At 37.4% G+C, this 16,725-nt stretch overlaps 1 protein-coding gene across 1 annotated transcript in view; it reads right to left on the bottom strand.

The window, feature by feature from the left end:
• The window catches only part of adamts9 (ADAM metallopeptidase with thrombospondin type 1 motif, 9), a 51,809-nt gene continuing 35,084 nt past the window's right edge, over positions 1-16,725 (bottom strand). Inside the window, exons 27-36 of the mRNA XM_057361941.1 lie at positions 16,584-16,703; positions 12,023-12,130; positions 11,746-11,913; positions 10,383-10,658; positions 9,316-9,477; positions 8,883-9,059; positions 4,662-4,829; positions 3,747-3,923; positions 938-1,018; positions 1-524 (exon numbers count right to left, since the gene is read on the bottom strand). Coding sequence (XP_057217924.1) covers positions 510-524; positions 938-1,018; positions 3,747-3,923; positions 4,662-4,829; positions 8,883-9,059; positions 9,316-9,477; positions 10,383-10,658; positions 11,746-11,913; positions 12,023-12,130; positions 16,584-16,703 — 1,452 coding nt within the window. The 3' untranslated portion in view covers positions 1-509. The remainder of the gene's footprint in view (positions 525-937; positions 1,019-3,746; positions 3,924-4,661; positions 4,830-8,882; positions 9,060-9,315; positions 9,478-10,382; positions 10,659-11,745; positions 11,914-12,022; positions 12,131-16,583; positions 16,704-16,725) is intronic.

The raw sequence follows: 16,725 nt of genomic DNA, 5'->3' as shown, positions 1-16,725 counted from the left end.
ATTAGTCTTTACTGAAAATCATTAGTTCATGTTACCAATGTTTTTAAGTGTATATTTCATAAAACAATTATCAAGTTCTATTATAACTAACTATTATGATTAATGTTATATTTAAGTTATTTCTTATTATTAAACAATAAAGCTAATTTAGCAATTATAAGACATTAAACAATAAAAACAATTCAATGTTTCAATTCAATGTTCCATTGCTGACAAAACAGGTAGCATTCAACCTGTCAACCAAAAAACAAGTAAAAAAAAATGTTGTATAAGCAAACATAGACACACATTAAAAACTGGATAAGCATTAAAACTTGAGGCAAGCCTTGAAAACTTTAAGCTTGAGAGTAGTTGAGATGCAGTCCATAATGCATGTCCAAAGAGAATGCATACAGCTTTTGGCAAGTCTTTAATGCATTTCATCAATGATGATCTTAATTGAGGCTGGATTCAGAGGAAGGGAAGATGAGAACACAACACCCTCCTGCTCCGCAAAGAGGATTCCAAATTCAGTGGTGAAAGTCCTAAAAACAAATCACATTCAAGACATTTTTATTAAATAGCCGTCAATAATGTTCAAAAAATAGTCTTGCTGACACAGACAGAATGTGTGAATTTGGTAATGACTGCTGGAGTAAGTGTTTAGCTCATCCAAAAATGTTAATTTAGTCATTTACTTACCTTCATGTCATTCCAAACCCATAAGGCTTATCTTTATCTTTAAAACAAAATTAAAGATATAAAAACTGAGGGTTCTGTCCCTCCATTCAAAGTTATCAAACCATTGTATCTCTTCAAAATACTTTTTTAAATCTTTAAGTTAAGCTTACTTGGACTTTTAATGAAGGGACAGAAATGTTTCAGGTTTTATTGAAAAAAAAAACTTTAATTGTATTCTGAAGATAAACAGGTACCATTGAGAAAATAAGTTACTTACTTTAAAGATGTCTGTGTTGTTGTCACCAAGGACAATTAGGAGCCCTCTAAGCACACGCCTAATAGCTGCTGGCTCTTGATTCTGTTGTGTAGTAAAATTAAGGGGAAAAAATGTTACAAAGCACAAATTTGATTGTATTAGACAAACGATATAGTATCACTTATTGTGACCTTTTCAAACAATGCAAGTGTATAAGGCATATGGCCCAACCCTGGTTTGTTTTAAAAGTTGTGTCAACAGCTGTCCAACATTTCCTCTTTTAGATCAAAGATCTCAATAAGATGATAACTGTGTTGATCAACGCTTGATGTATTTTGATTGTAGATTACCTAGCATTAAACTGACTGCCATTCAATATGTTCCACTGCATCTTATACAGCCTGTGAAAACAGAGCATAAGTGCTTTTGCACAGTTCACTTACTACTATAAATAAAGCAAAAATATCACTTATGTGAAACTTTATGAAGCAAAGTTTTGAACGGTTACCCTATTTACATTACATAAACACATGTATATGTACTGATATGAACTGAGAGGAAAAACAACCAACGAAATACAAATGTAGCTAAACTGGGATTAACATTTTAGAGATCGACTAACATTGGTTTGAATTTTGGGTAATCACTAGTCTCGTGTAGCCAGACCTTCATACTGAAGTTCTGGAACTTATCGCCGCTTTCTTTGGCAAGGCCCGCCCCAAGAGGCCATATGACTGACAGGTAAAGCAACCAATCACGTTTCATTGGACATTCACAAACGTCTCAAAAGTTAACAGCAGCCATATGATTATAGGTTTATGCCGTGAACCTCACTTACTTTTAAGAATTAAGCGTTTAGTCGATCGTGATGAATTCTTATAGCAACCGTTGTAAACACAACAGCTTACTTCTTAGGTAAGACGGCTTTGTGCTGTTTCCATGCGGACCGTTAAAGAAAGCGACACACACGTCTCCGGGAAATCCTGTGATATTCAACCAATCAGATGACGACTTCGAACGTGCTGAAGTGTTTCCAGAAAAGTGTGCCTTATGCATCAGACGTTCAGCCAACGGGACTATAGGTAATCACTAACGTTACAGATAAGACTATTTACGATAAAATTTTACATACTCACCGATTCACGTTGCTTCAAAAATCCGCATTTGGCGCGCAGAATGGACCAGATCACACTAACCACTCGTCTCACCGTCAACAACACCAGGCCCCTCCCCTCCCTTATAAAAACATAACATACTGAGTTTTCTTTGCTTAACATGATCATTGCACTTCATATTTTGTCTCAATAATGCAAACAACTAATTAGATTTACCAGTGACAACGTTTTTTGAAAAACTATAAATAAACCACTTAAAATGTTTCATTAACACAAAATCTAGGTTTAGCGTGAGGACTACACCACTGAGCTGGATGTACTGTATAGGTTATGTCCTGTCGTGTCCCTGGTTGTCCCAACACTACTATACTGAAACTAAACACAGCACAAGTTTCTGTATAAGCATACACATATTTCATTAAGTAAGCACTGTTAGATCAGAACTAGACTGTTTCATCAGACGCACACGCCTGGCCCGAAGTTAACTTTCAGTCTGTGTTTGGTTATATATAACTATTTATTTTATATTTAATTTTATATTAATATTATTGTATATCAATTGTATTGAATAAAATTCAAAGTACTTTATCACACATTTACATTTAGCAGACGCTTTTATCCAAAGCGACTTACAAAGAGTTCAGGAAGCAATAAGCAATATAATATTATCAGTTATTCATTTTTGCAGAGGTCTACCGGAAGTTAAGTTTGGGCCACATAACATTTGTCTATGTAGTCGCAGTTTAAACCATCTACATAACCCAGAGTTAAAAGCGATGGAATCCTGTGAGAAATTTCTTAGAAGTTGAAAATCTTAGCTCTAGATTTGAAAAGTGATTGACCCAATGTAAAACGGCTATAGAAAAGTGTTTTGCAAATGATTAAAAAAACATTAGTCCTTTTAGCTTTCATGAGCACATAATTTAGTTATATGTGCTCTTAGTCATAAACCTCATCTAAATTGTTGTTTAGGAGTCATAAGGAATTGGCTGTGTCTTTTAGCGGGTAGGCATCAACAGCCACAGCGGCTCAACTCTCCCCACTGTGTTAATGGCCATGCCGACTCTCCGACAACATTCAACGTGTTTGAAAGTATCTCTGACAAAAGCAGCAGACAGATTCCTGTGGTCTTGGCATTGACTAGTGAGCTCTTTCTTATGCTAAATACAAAGCCACATATAGCAAATGCCAATAACTATCCAGAGTGATTCTGTGACCAAATATTTTTCAGGAGTTCTACAATTTGATGACTAATAAGAGGGCACAAAAGTCAGTTTTTAATGAATGTTTAGTGTTCACAGGGTAAAATGTTTCTAATTCAGGTCACACCTATTCATTTTTGCATGGTTTGTCACAGGCAAACAGACCTCTGCCAGAAGAGGGTGAGATTTTTTTTTTCAAAAGCAATTAACCCTCAATTGGTTTTGTGTGACACTTAAGCGTTGTGTAGTTTGTCTAGTGTGATTGTATGCTATATTGTATTAAAGTTCTATTGGTGTTCCCAAAAGGGGCTCTGGCTCCATATTCAACTGTTCCTACATCTTTTTCTCTAATACCCTACATTGCAATAATCTAGTAATCTAGCTATATCAGAAAGCATGCCATGCTTTACCAAGCATTCTTATTCTCGCATGCTTGCTGCTGCTCCTGAACACACATTTGCTCAATTAGTTAACATTACATTTTCTCACTTTTCTCTCTTCTCACATATTCACCTCTTGCCAGTCCCCCTCGCTCCACCTGTAGTGGGAGACACAGTCAGCGACTCGACAGGGCTGGGTAGAGGGCGGGCGGGGGAGCCGGGAACATTCAGACTCCTGCGTTGTGCGCTCATCACCAATTTCACAAGAGACCTCTCGATGCTGCCGACCATTTCCACATGACGACGAACACTACAGACAATAACACAGGTAAGTTACTTTTTTCGTGTTTTTGGGTGATTCTTTAATAAGTGGAACTGTTCTGTCCTCAAGGACAATTTGGAGTTCTAAATCATTTTAGTTTCTATCTATCTTGCTTCTCATTACATTGGATTAAACGTTTTAAATATCATATTTCCAATTAATTGGTATGTGAACAATTTGAATGGTTTTCATAACACAGACTCGCTGTTAAGATTATTGCTGTCAATATTACAAACGTTTGCTCGGTTTGTCTAATTGCACAAAACACAATCACCAGTCCATCCGTCGTAATGAAACAACTGTCAAGAGTGCATTTTGTGTCCCACTGCCAAATACAGAAATAAATCGAGAAGTAGATTTAACATTTAATTACATTAAATATATAACAAAAATGTTTTGGTGAGTAAACACTTTTAAAATAGAAGGAGAATTGAAATATATATAAAAAAACACAGTATATGTAAATGTTCATCTGTTTAAACATTAGGCTCCTCTGATATAGCATTCTGCAAAGAGCATTAGCTTTAGCCTTAATATCTACCATGCTCTGTTCTGATACACATTTATGTTGTTATTAGAAGGAATCTCGATTCTGGCTACCAGGAACAGGACAAGAAAATACCATAGACTGTTTAGTGATTTGCACTGTTGTGTAACTGTTAATTGTTAAAAAAAACGCTTGTATGGTTGTGTATGAATAAGGTTTATTCCATAGGCAAGTTTTACCTCCCCCCAGCTTGCTGTCTTCCACTTGGGGCACCTCCCACCTCTGCAGCGCTTTTGCCTCTGTGGGAAGGGCAGGTGCAAACAGTTCTCCTCTGGGATTGGCTGGCGCGACTGACTGACGCACGTCACATTACGGTACTTGAATCCTCTTCCACAGGAGGCAGAGCACTGCGAGAAATGGGATAAAGCAAAGTTCAACACTTGATAAAGGCAAGCCACAACCACCACCAACAGATTTTGGCTTTTAAGTTTGTGCGCAGTTTCAGGAAAAAGTTCAAATGTGTAAAGTAAGGGCAATGTTATATACTTTATTATATATATATATATATATATATTTAAAACTCTTTCTCTGGGATCCTCTGGCAATAACTAATAATCATAAATTATATTTACACAAAAGTTTACTGGGACATTCACAATACAATAAAATAATGCATGATATTAGTGCAGCATATAATCATTTATACTCAGATAACTCATTATAATAAATTATGTAGGCTGAGATATAGTTTATTTATGTTTATAAAGACAACAGAAATAATGTGTCTCAGAATCATAAAAAAATGGTGGTGGCCGAATGTGTTTGTTAAGCATTTCTCTCTACAGGTTTACGAAGTGCAAGATGATTTAAACCTCTGTCTTGCTCAGCACTTTAGAGGAGCTGAAGGGAGAGGAGAGAGAGAGGCTTGGGCCCCAGGATGGGAGAGGAATGGATAATCAAAGGGCTTGGTTGGGAGAGGATAAATATGAGGCGACAAGTCTGAGGTTGAACGAGTGCATTTCCCAGCATGCATACATGGAATACAGGAACTAAGAGAGCAGGAACTCCCCAACTGGATAATGCGGTCCTGTGGATACCTTTCAAAAGAGTCTAGAGCAATGTGTGTATGGGTGTATTTAGGTTGAAGTTTGAAACCGGAACAAAAAACCATCTTTACATTTAAAATTTCATGTCAATATATTTTTTGTTATAAATAATTACAGTACCAATATACACAAGTGGTTCAAATAATACATATGATACAAAATGTATTACAAAAACATATACAACTGCAGCAAAATAACAGAAAACATACATTCAGTTTCAAAACAACACCTTCATGTACCATTGTTTAAATCATACACTTTAATAAACCAATTAAAGTCCTATATTGTTTTATTATAAGTCATACACACACTTTGTGTGAGAATAAGTGTAAAATGTGCCAGACTTCTCAGTTAAGCATACAGATGCCTTGCATATGCAATGTGATCACAGATGTGTACATGTTTTTTATGTTGGTGTGTATATAACTGGTCAGTCTATTTAACTTTTAGTCAGGAAGGTATTTCTCGGAATTTGATTTTACACAAGCCCCTGTACCCCTTATTACTACTTTTAGTATACAGCACCATTAAACATTAGTCACTCTAACAATCTTGGCACCTTCTTTCTTTACATCTAAATGAATCATGAGTAATGCTATTATTTACATTTAATAAGTGATACAACACTAATACATTTTTTCTACACAGTAATAACACACATGCATATTTGGGGCATATCAATCTGCTTTGTTCTGTTTGTTTACTGTGGCAAGAAGTTTATTTTTATCATGGCTGAATGAGAAAAGCGTGCTGTGCTGTATTATAAATCATAGCTCAGAGTTTGTGTACCTTGTTAAATTAAAGCACTGGTGATTTAATGTGCTGAAATTACCAACTAAAATAACAACGGCTACACAAAATTATTTCAATGGAGGGTCATTTTTTCATGCAAAACCACCCACCGACCTTAAAAATGCATGAACTCACTCTCAAGAGTGAACGGTTTAACAATTCCATCAAACTGACAATAGAAAAATAAAAATACAGATGATAAACATATGCTTGGACATACATTTGTTTTAAATGAACAAAACCAGCTGCATATTTCATCCAAGATGACAATGATGAAACATTTTAAAATAAAAAAATACACAGGACAAATCCATGACATCTGTATGCGATCAGTACAGTCAAGTGTGATTGTAGTGTCTCTGTTCTTCATTGATCACTCAAAAAGAAAAGAAAAATGGTTTTGGCTTTTTGGATCATGCACAGTTGCCTTGTTCTTCTTTTAAATTGTTGCCACAAACTATCAGTCTAGGCACGGCAATGCTCTTGGCCATGTGCCTCGCTACATTCCAATGCAAGTACTCCCAAGTATCACCGGCGATATCCAGGCCACAGTAGCCACTATAATCTGGGGGCTTTAGCTTTTACCGTTCATTTTTCCCATAAGAATAAAGCTCTTTCTGAGAAGCATGTCCATTCTGATTAGATGAGCTGGAAAGGCTGCTAAAGGCCCTCCCACAGATCAAAGACTGACCCTGACCCCCAAGGCCTTGCCATTGTTAGAGTGACGTATGCTCACTCGCTTGACTGTCACCATGGCACCATCATCAGGGCTGCTGAATATCCTGTGGTGACCGAAAGGAAACAGACAGTGGTACTGCACTTCAACAGGTATTGAGGCGAGTGAGCATCAATATAAACCTTCGTCCATGGATCATTACAAGAATAATACAGACGCCTCGTTCACACAAAGAAAAAAGCAGCAGAATAACTAGCTCTGAGTCCATTTAAAACAGGTATTAAACTCAGTAACACTGTACCTTCTTTGTCAATATTGACAATAAAAAGGACAGTATTTTGACAAACAAAACCATGCAACTGTTTAATTTGCCCATTGTGATCGTGTACAAATAAAACCAATGTCTGACAGCAGAAATAAATACAAATACTTACAAGAATATACAGAAATGCTTCATTATTACTGCCATTGAAATCAAATCACTTAACTTTCAGCCTGTTGAAAGTAACAGACCATGTCATAAAAAGGGAACTAACACCATAGACATAACTACAGCACCATGGCGTCTTTGGACAACACACATTTGAATTGATATGTATATTCAGATTGGGTTATAAATGCAGGGATGAGCAACCTTTCATTTATATTATAAATCACATACATACTGTTAGTAGACATGGATGATTTTCTTTGCCAAATATGTTATCATGATATCATGCCCAATATGTTTATTTTATCCTTTAAGGTTGCCAGTCCCTGCTCTATGATATCCATGAGAGACCATAGAGAAACATTTAAGCAATAAATGGTTGCATGTGAATATGAAATATTTTTGCATTTATTATCCCTATACATAATATAAAGTGGATGGAAGAACAATGTGAAGCTTTTCATTCAAAATGAGGTAGACACAAGTAACTGGCCAATAAGCAAGCTTCAAAAACTGGCCTTCCCTGGGTTTTACACCGTGTCTACACCAGAAGCGACCGTTCTTAAGGGGTTTGTCACGTCGCACCGCATCCAGTGTGGACAAAATTTCAAATTATAATGCATTTCTAATGTCTTTTGTCGTGTCGGTCGCGTCTGGTGTAGACACGGTGTTAGGGAAATCTAGTGAGGAACCTTGTACACTGGACAACATGTTTTTTGTTGTTTGAAAAAATTAGACACATTGTTAAACTAACACTGATTGTAAATAACCTAGAAAATAGTCAAATTGCAGCACAAACAACATAAACAAAACTACATTTGATTTCAGATTACATCATCATTTTTATATTTACTTCAAAATACTTTTCTAATTTACCTTAAATATACAAAAATATAGCAACTATTGACAGATTTTCACATAATCTCCCTTGTACTGAAAAAGCACCATCGCAAATGTAATAGGTCAATGGCTAGCTGAGGTTCGCTTGAGGTATGGTTTAAAAAAAAGCATTTTTCATTAGAATTGAATTATGGAGACTATAAAAAAATACAGAAATATTTTTGAAAAAATAAAGTTAACTGCCTTCAGTCAGTTGTTTAAAATCTGCAGTGAACACGCGGCTTTTCTTTCCATGTATTCCGAATACATTATACAACTGTAATGTTTTAACAAGGAGTGCCTATGGGCACGGGAAACCTAACATAAAACAAACACAAAAAAACGAAACAGCATTTAAATATAAACACATCGACCCCAGAGATGCTCTCTTTTTCAGTTTGGGACCATAAAACAATGTTTAACTGCATGTGCAACAAGCAGCGAACATTAAAAGCGGCTATTTGCTTACTCAAAGATGAGTTTCAGTTTGTTTTCCTCGTGTCTCGAGAGTAAAGAAACTTTGGTGTGAGAATGAGATCGTAGGAAGGGAAGAAAGTTAAAATAGTTACGAGCGTACCGAGCTCCATTGGTCTGTGCTCCAGTGAGGGTTAACGGAGCAGGGCTGAGTATTGCACTGCTCTCGGTCCGGTGGTTTGTCAAGAATTTCACAGCTCAGATCGTTAAAGCGCTCCCCGTTGGGCCGCTGACAAGCAACCAAGCGAGTTTTTATCCCTCCTCCGCAGGTCTTCAAACACTGGGGCGACAGAAACGGTGTAACGGTGAGAAAAAAGAACAGGTAGAAGATGGAAGGATGCTGTGTCTCATCATCAAACAGTTTACAAAATGCTTAAAGTGCCGTTTTTGTAAAAGGGCGACACAAATATGTGGAGGGCGTTTAAGAGAGATTCATTCATATTAAATACAAATGAGGTTCGAATCATATTCAAATCAGATTTGAATCCAAGCAGCTGTTTATAGACTTTGGTCTATATATTTTCGGTGAATCTTACCTCACCCCAGCTGCCATAAAACCACTGAGGACAAGGGCCGGATTCACAGGAGCGCTGCTCTATGGGCTGTGTGCTTTCATCGCAGCTGCTGGCAGGATAACCATTTTCATCCTGGCACACCACCACACGCCTCTGAAATCCTCCGGCACAGGTACTCGAGCACTGAGAGGTGCAAAAGGGGAACACAAACCAGATTAGGAGAGAAGGACCACACATTCAGTCTGCAAGGGGAAGTTTTCATTGAATATTTTCACACACAATTAACTTACTACTATAAATATATGTCAATGCGCTGATTAAAACTGATTGCTTCAATGAGGAAAGAAATTAAACACGGCAATAAAACAGCACTTTTTAAAGGTCCAGTGTGTAATTATTTGGAGGATCTATTGACAGAAATGCAATATAATCTACATTATTATGTGTTCAGAGGTGTACCTTACATAATAAAGCGTTAAGTTTTTATTATCTTATTATCTTAGAATGAGCTATTTCAATCTACATACACCGTGGGTACCCTTGCATGTAATTCGCCTAGTTGTTTCAACAGCAGCCCTAAACGGACAAACTACTCTACAGAGCGCGTTTTGTAAATACGTTATCTCCTTCAGAAAAAAAGCGACGACATCTTTGTCTTGTGACAGCCACCGTAGTGCTTCGAAAGTGAGGGGGGAACGGTGGAGTTAGCCATTGGTTGCAATTCACAACCTCACCGCTAGATGCCGCTTAAATCTCCACATGCCGCTTCTTTAAACTGTCTATTAAAAGCTACTTTAAGATGAAGAGGAAGCACACCAAAAATGGCACAATGAATACTTATAAATCTATTCTTTGAATTCTATAGAGTATTTAAAGCACAGATATCATTTATCTGAAACCGGAAATGCCTGGTTAATATCAGCCATAAATATTTTTTTCATTCTAGCCTGTAGCTATAACCCTGCCTCAAACTTCTTATAAAATGATACCACAATTGGTCACTGTCAATCGTGCACTTCATGATGTAGTATTAACAGTAAAACCTTATATGTCACTCAAATGTCAATCAGATGTTTTGTGATACTTACTGCCCCCCACGGTCCAGTCCTCCACTGATGCGACCAGTGTCTGTCAGCTCTGTTACGATCAGCTCGTCCGGTGGGAATAAACTTCTTTCGGGAATCAGGGTTAGGCGAAATGCCACCGTGGTCACTGGGGCGAGATGGACACAGAGGCATGGCACACTCCTGCTCTGTGGCTGGCCGATCATCCATGTCACACTCACTCGTTTCCGCAACTTGATCGTTGAAGTTCACACACACGACTTGCCGTGTAGTTTTACCATGACCACAGGATACAGAGCACTGCAAACACAGAAACACACACACACATTTGATTATAGAGAAAACACAACTGCATAACAACTTAAGAATTTCTTCTAGTTTTCCAAGAATAGTTAAACAGTCCACTTCATTTAGACGATTTGATCTTTTTAGATTTTGCAATATGTGTTACGAAATATTAAAAATTGTGTGTTGCAGATTTACTGGTTTGTCTCAATTATAAACCCACAGAAGCCGGAGATCAATGACCAAAGCAATCCAGTTACTCAAAAATAAAGAAAGTGAGTGTAAACTGTTTCTCTAGGTATTTTCTATTGATTTTGACATCAGCCCTTCCCTTCACAAACCTATGTGAAACACAAGCAGAACTATTAAATATAAAGCTAGTTTGTTGTGTGGGAGTTTATCTAGCTTTAAAGTTGAAGTGTGTATATTTGATGTTAAAACATTTTCAACTGTCATTTGAAGTTACAATATGCAAACAGCTTTCAACATTTCTAAAAATGTGTGTGATCAAGCATGCAAACCAGCAATACTGGCTTCACCAATGGCACACATTTTGAGCCAATGATTGAAGGGGGGGGAGGGGTGCTAATTACAATTTTTTGGAAAATCATACTTTTTCCAGTTCTGTTTGGTGTCACTAGAAGCCTACAAATGTCACAATTGAGTTGTAAAGGAACAGTTCACGCAAAAGTAAACATTCTGTCATCTTTCCTCACCCACAAGTTGTTCCAAATCTGTATAAATGTCTTTCATCTGATGAACACAGAGAAATGCTTGTAACCAAACAGTTCTTGGCCACAATTGTCTACCATAGTAGAAAAATTCCTTTATAAATTTCTTTGTTCTATTGAACACAAAAGAAGATATTTCGAAGAACGTAGGAAAGCAAACAGTTCTGGGGCACTTTTGACTACCATTGTAGTTTTTCCTACTATGGTAATCAATGGTGGCCAAGAACTGTTTGGTTACAAGCATTCTTCCAAATATATTTCTCTGTGTTCATCAGAATTTTATACAAATTTGTAACAACATCGAGAGTGAGTAAATGATGACAGAAATTGTATTTTTGGATGGACTGTCCCTTTAAGAGATATGTACTTACCGCAGTCCATTCCTGGACCTTCCACTGTCCACACGCCACTATGGAGCACACCTCCTTGGCCGGTGGTTTTGGAAGATGAGAGCAGGCTGATTCCTCTGCCACTCCACCCTGCTGGTCACGGCAACTGACGTACCGCATACGGCTTCCCTTTCCACAGGTGGCGCTACACTGTTGTAAAGAACAACATTTACACAGTGTGGATCACCAATGTGCACAGTGCAGTAAACAGAGTCTAACCATTGGCATACATGAATATACTATAACATCAGTGATTTACCGGTGTCCATGATCCAAAGCGCCACTGTGTTTTAAGACCAGGATATGACATCGCTTTAGTCTCTGGGGCAACAGGATGTGTCACAGGGCACTGAGAAAGTTCACAGTCCTGTGGAAGGAAGTGGAGAAAGACAACCAATTTTCAGTAATGAAGATCCGTGACTCTAGGGGTGATGCCGGTAAAGCTTCATGGCTGGTGCCAGTGGGCCTGCTTTATGCTTGACTGGCTGGAATCACGTGGAGGTAAAGCGACTTGTTCTGGGTCACTGCGCCTTACGGCACATAGAGGATTTAAAACCAGGGGGCCTCTCGCTTAGTCCTGTCATATCCCTCCTTTAGGTTGTTGGTTCTCTCATACTCCACCCCTCTTAGCTTACTGTCCTCTCTGTCTTGCGTTCAATAAACCCTTTTATAGCTAATATTACACAGCGATTGCTACTGAGGTCACCGCTGGATCTGCACTAATGTGGAATGTACTGTATATCAGATATATATTAACCATAGTTTAAGACATATAGCAGCTGTGCTAGTTTTACATCTCTAATAACTCACACATAATAAAATCATTTCAACTCCAATCAAAATTTCATATCTAGTCTTTTATTTATTTGGTAAGTAGCCGTGTAATAATGCTCAGACAGTCAAAACCCCTTCAGGGCGATACAAAACCCTTTACAATTTGCCGTAATGACCGTCTAACTGTACATTATCCCTTACTTATTAAATTCCTTTCGCTCTCTCTCTCTCAGTCTCCCCCTCCTTCGTTATATACACGCTCCTGGTCGGGTATCAACCCTGATGGTGGGAAAAAGGCTCATTCTTCCATTTCCATGTGAAAATGAAGCTCTATAAAACCAACGCCCCAGGAAAGTTCATAAAATACTCTGTGAAACAAAGCGTTCAGCTATTTCGCCTCTGAAGAACAATTACACTGTGGGAAGGGGAGCGAAATGTAATTGTGCAGGTATGTGTATGTGTGAGGTAGATCTAGATAATACATAAAGGACCGTAGTGAAAATGCTGTAGACACACGCATACTGTAATATCTACACATGCAAATGTTTACATATATACACAAACAGACCAAAAATAAAACATAATTGTGCCTCCCCGTAACGCTTGATACCTTATAAATGGTCTAATGATGTATGCTGGTGTGTGGTTTTGTTTCAAACAAGGCCTTATTGAGTGCAGGTGCTAAAATGTTGGGTGGGAAACTTCCTTCCTGCCTCTCAGGTGGTACCTGAGCCTGCATCTGTTCCTCTCTCTTTTCCCTTCTCAGCATGGAAGCATTCTTTTCCAAAACCACTTAGGCCACATCCACACGAAGCCAGAGCTTTCCCTATCCGATCATTTTTTTCTTTTTCACTGCGTCGTCTCAAGAAATATCTGCGTAGACACGAAACAGCTAAACCGACTCAAAGCGATGTAGCATAAACGGCAAATCAGTATGTGGTGCTGTAATTCTGCCACAGAGATACACTAAAAACAGAGAAGACTTGGAGCATGCGCTTAAACTTTGCGATGGGTGATGACATCATCGTTTAAAAAAATATACGGATCGGCTGTACACACGAAAAGGCAACGGAGGCGTTTTCAGATTTATTTAAAAAAATAGCAGTTTCAGGCTCCCAAAACGACAGATCCGTGTGAACGAAACGCCGATACCATACAAAATCTTTACGTATACAGCTAAACGCATCTCCGTGTGGATGGGCTCTTAGTAAAATAAAACTTGTCCAAACCTAATGTATAAAGGCCTTTCAACTTCATACACTGTATTATTCATTCAATAACTTTACAAAATGTATTGACTGTGTTGTTGGCTTCATTTAAAAGGACAGTTTTAAAATGAAAAGGATAGTTTTTCCGTTTTCAAAAGTGGAAAAATGTTGTCATCATTTACCCTCTTGTCATTTCAAACCTGTATGATTTATGACAGAAAAAATAAGATATTTTTAAAAAATTGGTAACCAAACAACGGTGGAACCCCTTGACTTGCATTGGTTTTGTGGCCATAAAGTAGAAGTGAATGGGTACCAAAAAATCTTCTTTTGTGTTCTGCAGAAGAAAGTCATACAGGTTTGAAATGACAAGAGGGTGAGTAAATGATGGGTGAACTACACTGTAAAAAAAATCCCGTAAAAAAAACAGATAAAGTACTGGCAGAAAATTACCAGTACATTTTCCTTTATTTTATGGACATTTCCATTAATGCTAAAATGCAAATGAATGCAGTGCAAAATGTAAAATACAGGTAAAACAACTGTAAAAATGAACACGGAAAATTCCTTCATATTAATACAGTATATTGTGCCCTATTTTTACGGCTTTTTTTTAGAGTGTATCCCTTACATAACAAGCTCCGTTTAATTTAAATCATGGCTTTCATAAAATGAAATGGTTAATAAAATTGTCCAATTGACTCATATATCCCATTGTGGGCTTTAGTGGTCAAAAGATCAAAATCTTTTGCAAAGAAAAGAGAGAGAGAGATAAAAAGAAAGGGATAAAAAGGTTTTATTTGGGCATTTCCACACGAAGGAGGCCGAAAGATAATACTCTTACCTGAGTGTCTGTTGGACGCGTCGCTGCATTGCATTCCATGTCATCCATGACGGTTCCATACGAGCCAACCACACACTTAACAGCTCTCCTCTGATAACCCGGCCCGCACGTGCTGGTGCACTACAGTTACACATACAAAAGAAGGTCAGTTAGGGACCAGTTAGGTGTTCATCTGTCTCGTTTATTGACATATTGCAAAGTCTTATCCCAGTGGGCATCTTAATATATATTGCTGTCTGCTGTTGGCTCGCTAGTATCAGCCCAGAACTGATGCGCTAATCACTCGCATGGGCATCTTGAGACCTGCAACAGTAATTTGTCCACCTTTCTCTTATTTTTATGTTTTATCTTCATCGTTGACTTGACTGAAACAAGGTCAAGCTTGTGTGGCAGCGTTTGCTAGAATGCACATGCTTCATTACAGCCCTCAAACATACATTAACATGATTGCTTAATCTATGCAACAGGGATGTCTAATCTCTGTCACACTTCAGAAATTAAATACAGTTTGTGCACACAGATCGTCTAAACTCTGTTATTCCCTTCTGGGGGATCTCTGAAAAAACTATTTGATTTTTTGAAGACAGCAATAAATTTCTCAAGTGGACAGAAAGCACATTATCCACGGATGGATGAAGACATGCAGCTAAATTGTGCTTGTTTTGGATGTGCTCCACACAAGCGCAAAAGTAGCAAATATTTGTTTTCCAGCCATTAACATGACTGTTTAGTGGTCGTGTATATATATATACAGTATATACTGTATATATCTGGCTATTCAAGCACCATCTTCTATTTTAAATGCCACACATGCCACTATATGGGAAATGATTTGACACATTTCTTGTGTCTACACTATAGGGGTGTAACGATACACTCAGCTCACGATTCAGTACATATCTCGATGCTGGGTTCACGATACGATACACATCTCTATATTTTGAACAAAATTCAAATAACATTTATTTTTAAAATATTAACAATTTCAGTAACTTATTTTGTTGCACATACAACTTAATAAAGATTTTTTTACATTTTAAGGCTTAATTGAAATAAGAATTAAGATCAGTGTCAATTTTGACAGCAAATTTTGATTTAGTTTTAGTCAGTCTTTTGACTAAAATGCNTCTCCGTGTGGATGGGCTCTTAGTAAAATAAAACTTGTCCAAACCTAATGTATAAAGGCCTTTCAACTTCATACACTGTATTATTCATTCAATAACTTTACAAAATGTATTGACTGTGTTGTTGGCTTCATTTAAAAGGACAGTTTTAAAATGAAAAGGATAGTTTTTCCGTTTTCAAAAGTGGAAAAATGTTGTCATCATTTACCCTCTTGTCATTTCAAACCTGTATGATTTATGACAGAAAAAATAAGATATTTTTAAAAAATTGGTAACCAAACAACGGTGGAACCCCTTGACTTGCATTGGTTTTGTGGCCATAAAGTAGAAGTGAATGGGTACCAAAAAATCTTCTTTTGTGTTCTGCAGAAGAAAGTCATACAGGTTTGAAATGACAAGAGGGTGAGTAAATGATGGGTGAACTACACTGTAAAAAAAATCCCGTAAAAAAAACAGATAAAGTACTGGCAGAAAATTACCAGTACATTTTCCTTTATTTTATGGACATTTCCATTAATGCTAAAATGCAAATGAATGCAGTGCAAAATGTAAAATACAGGTAAAACAACTGTAAAAATGAACACGGAAAATTCCTTCATATTAATACAGTATATTGTGCCCTATTTTTACGGCTTTTTTTTAGAGTGTATCCCTTACATAACAAGCTCCGTTTAATTTAAATCATGGCTTTCATAAAATGAAATGGTTAATAAAATTGTCCAATTGACTCATATATCCCATTGTGGGCTTTAGTGGTCAAAAGATCAAAATCTTTTGCAAAGAAAAGAGAGAGAGAGATAAAAAGAAAGGGATAAAAAGGTTTTATTTGGGCATTTCCACACGAAGGAGGCCGAAAGATAATACTCTTACCTGAGTGTCTGTTGGACGCGTCGCTGCATTGCATTCCATGTCATCCATGACGGTTCCATACGAGCCAACCACACACTTAACAGCTCTCCTCTGATAACCCGGCCCGCACGTGCTGGTGCACTACAGTTACACATACAAAAGA

This window comes from Triplophysa rosa, linkage group LG20, assembly GCF_024868665.1.
Source record: "Triplophysa rosa linkage group LG20, Trosa_1v2, whole genome shotgun sequence".
Lineage (NCBI taxonomy): Eukaryota > Metazoa > Chordata > Actinopteri > Cypriniformes > Nemacheilidae > Triplophysa > Triplophysa rosa.
The sequence above is the reverse complement of the archived record's forward strand: the minus strand, read 5'-3'. Positions and strand labels throughout refer to the sequence as shown.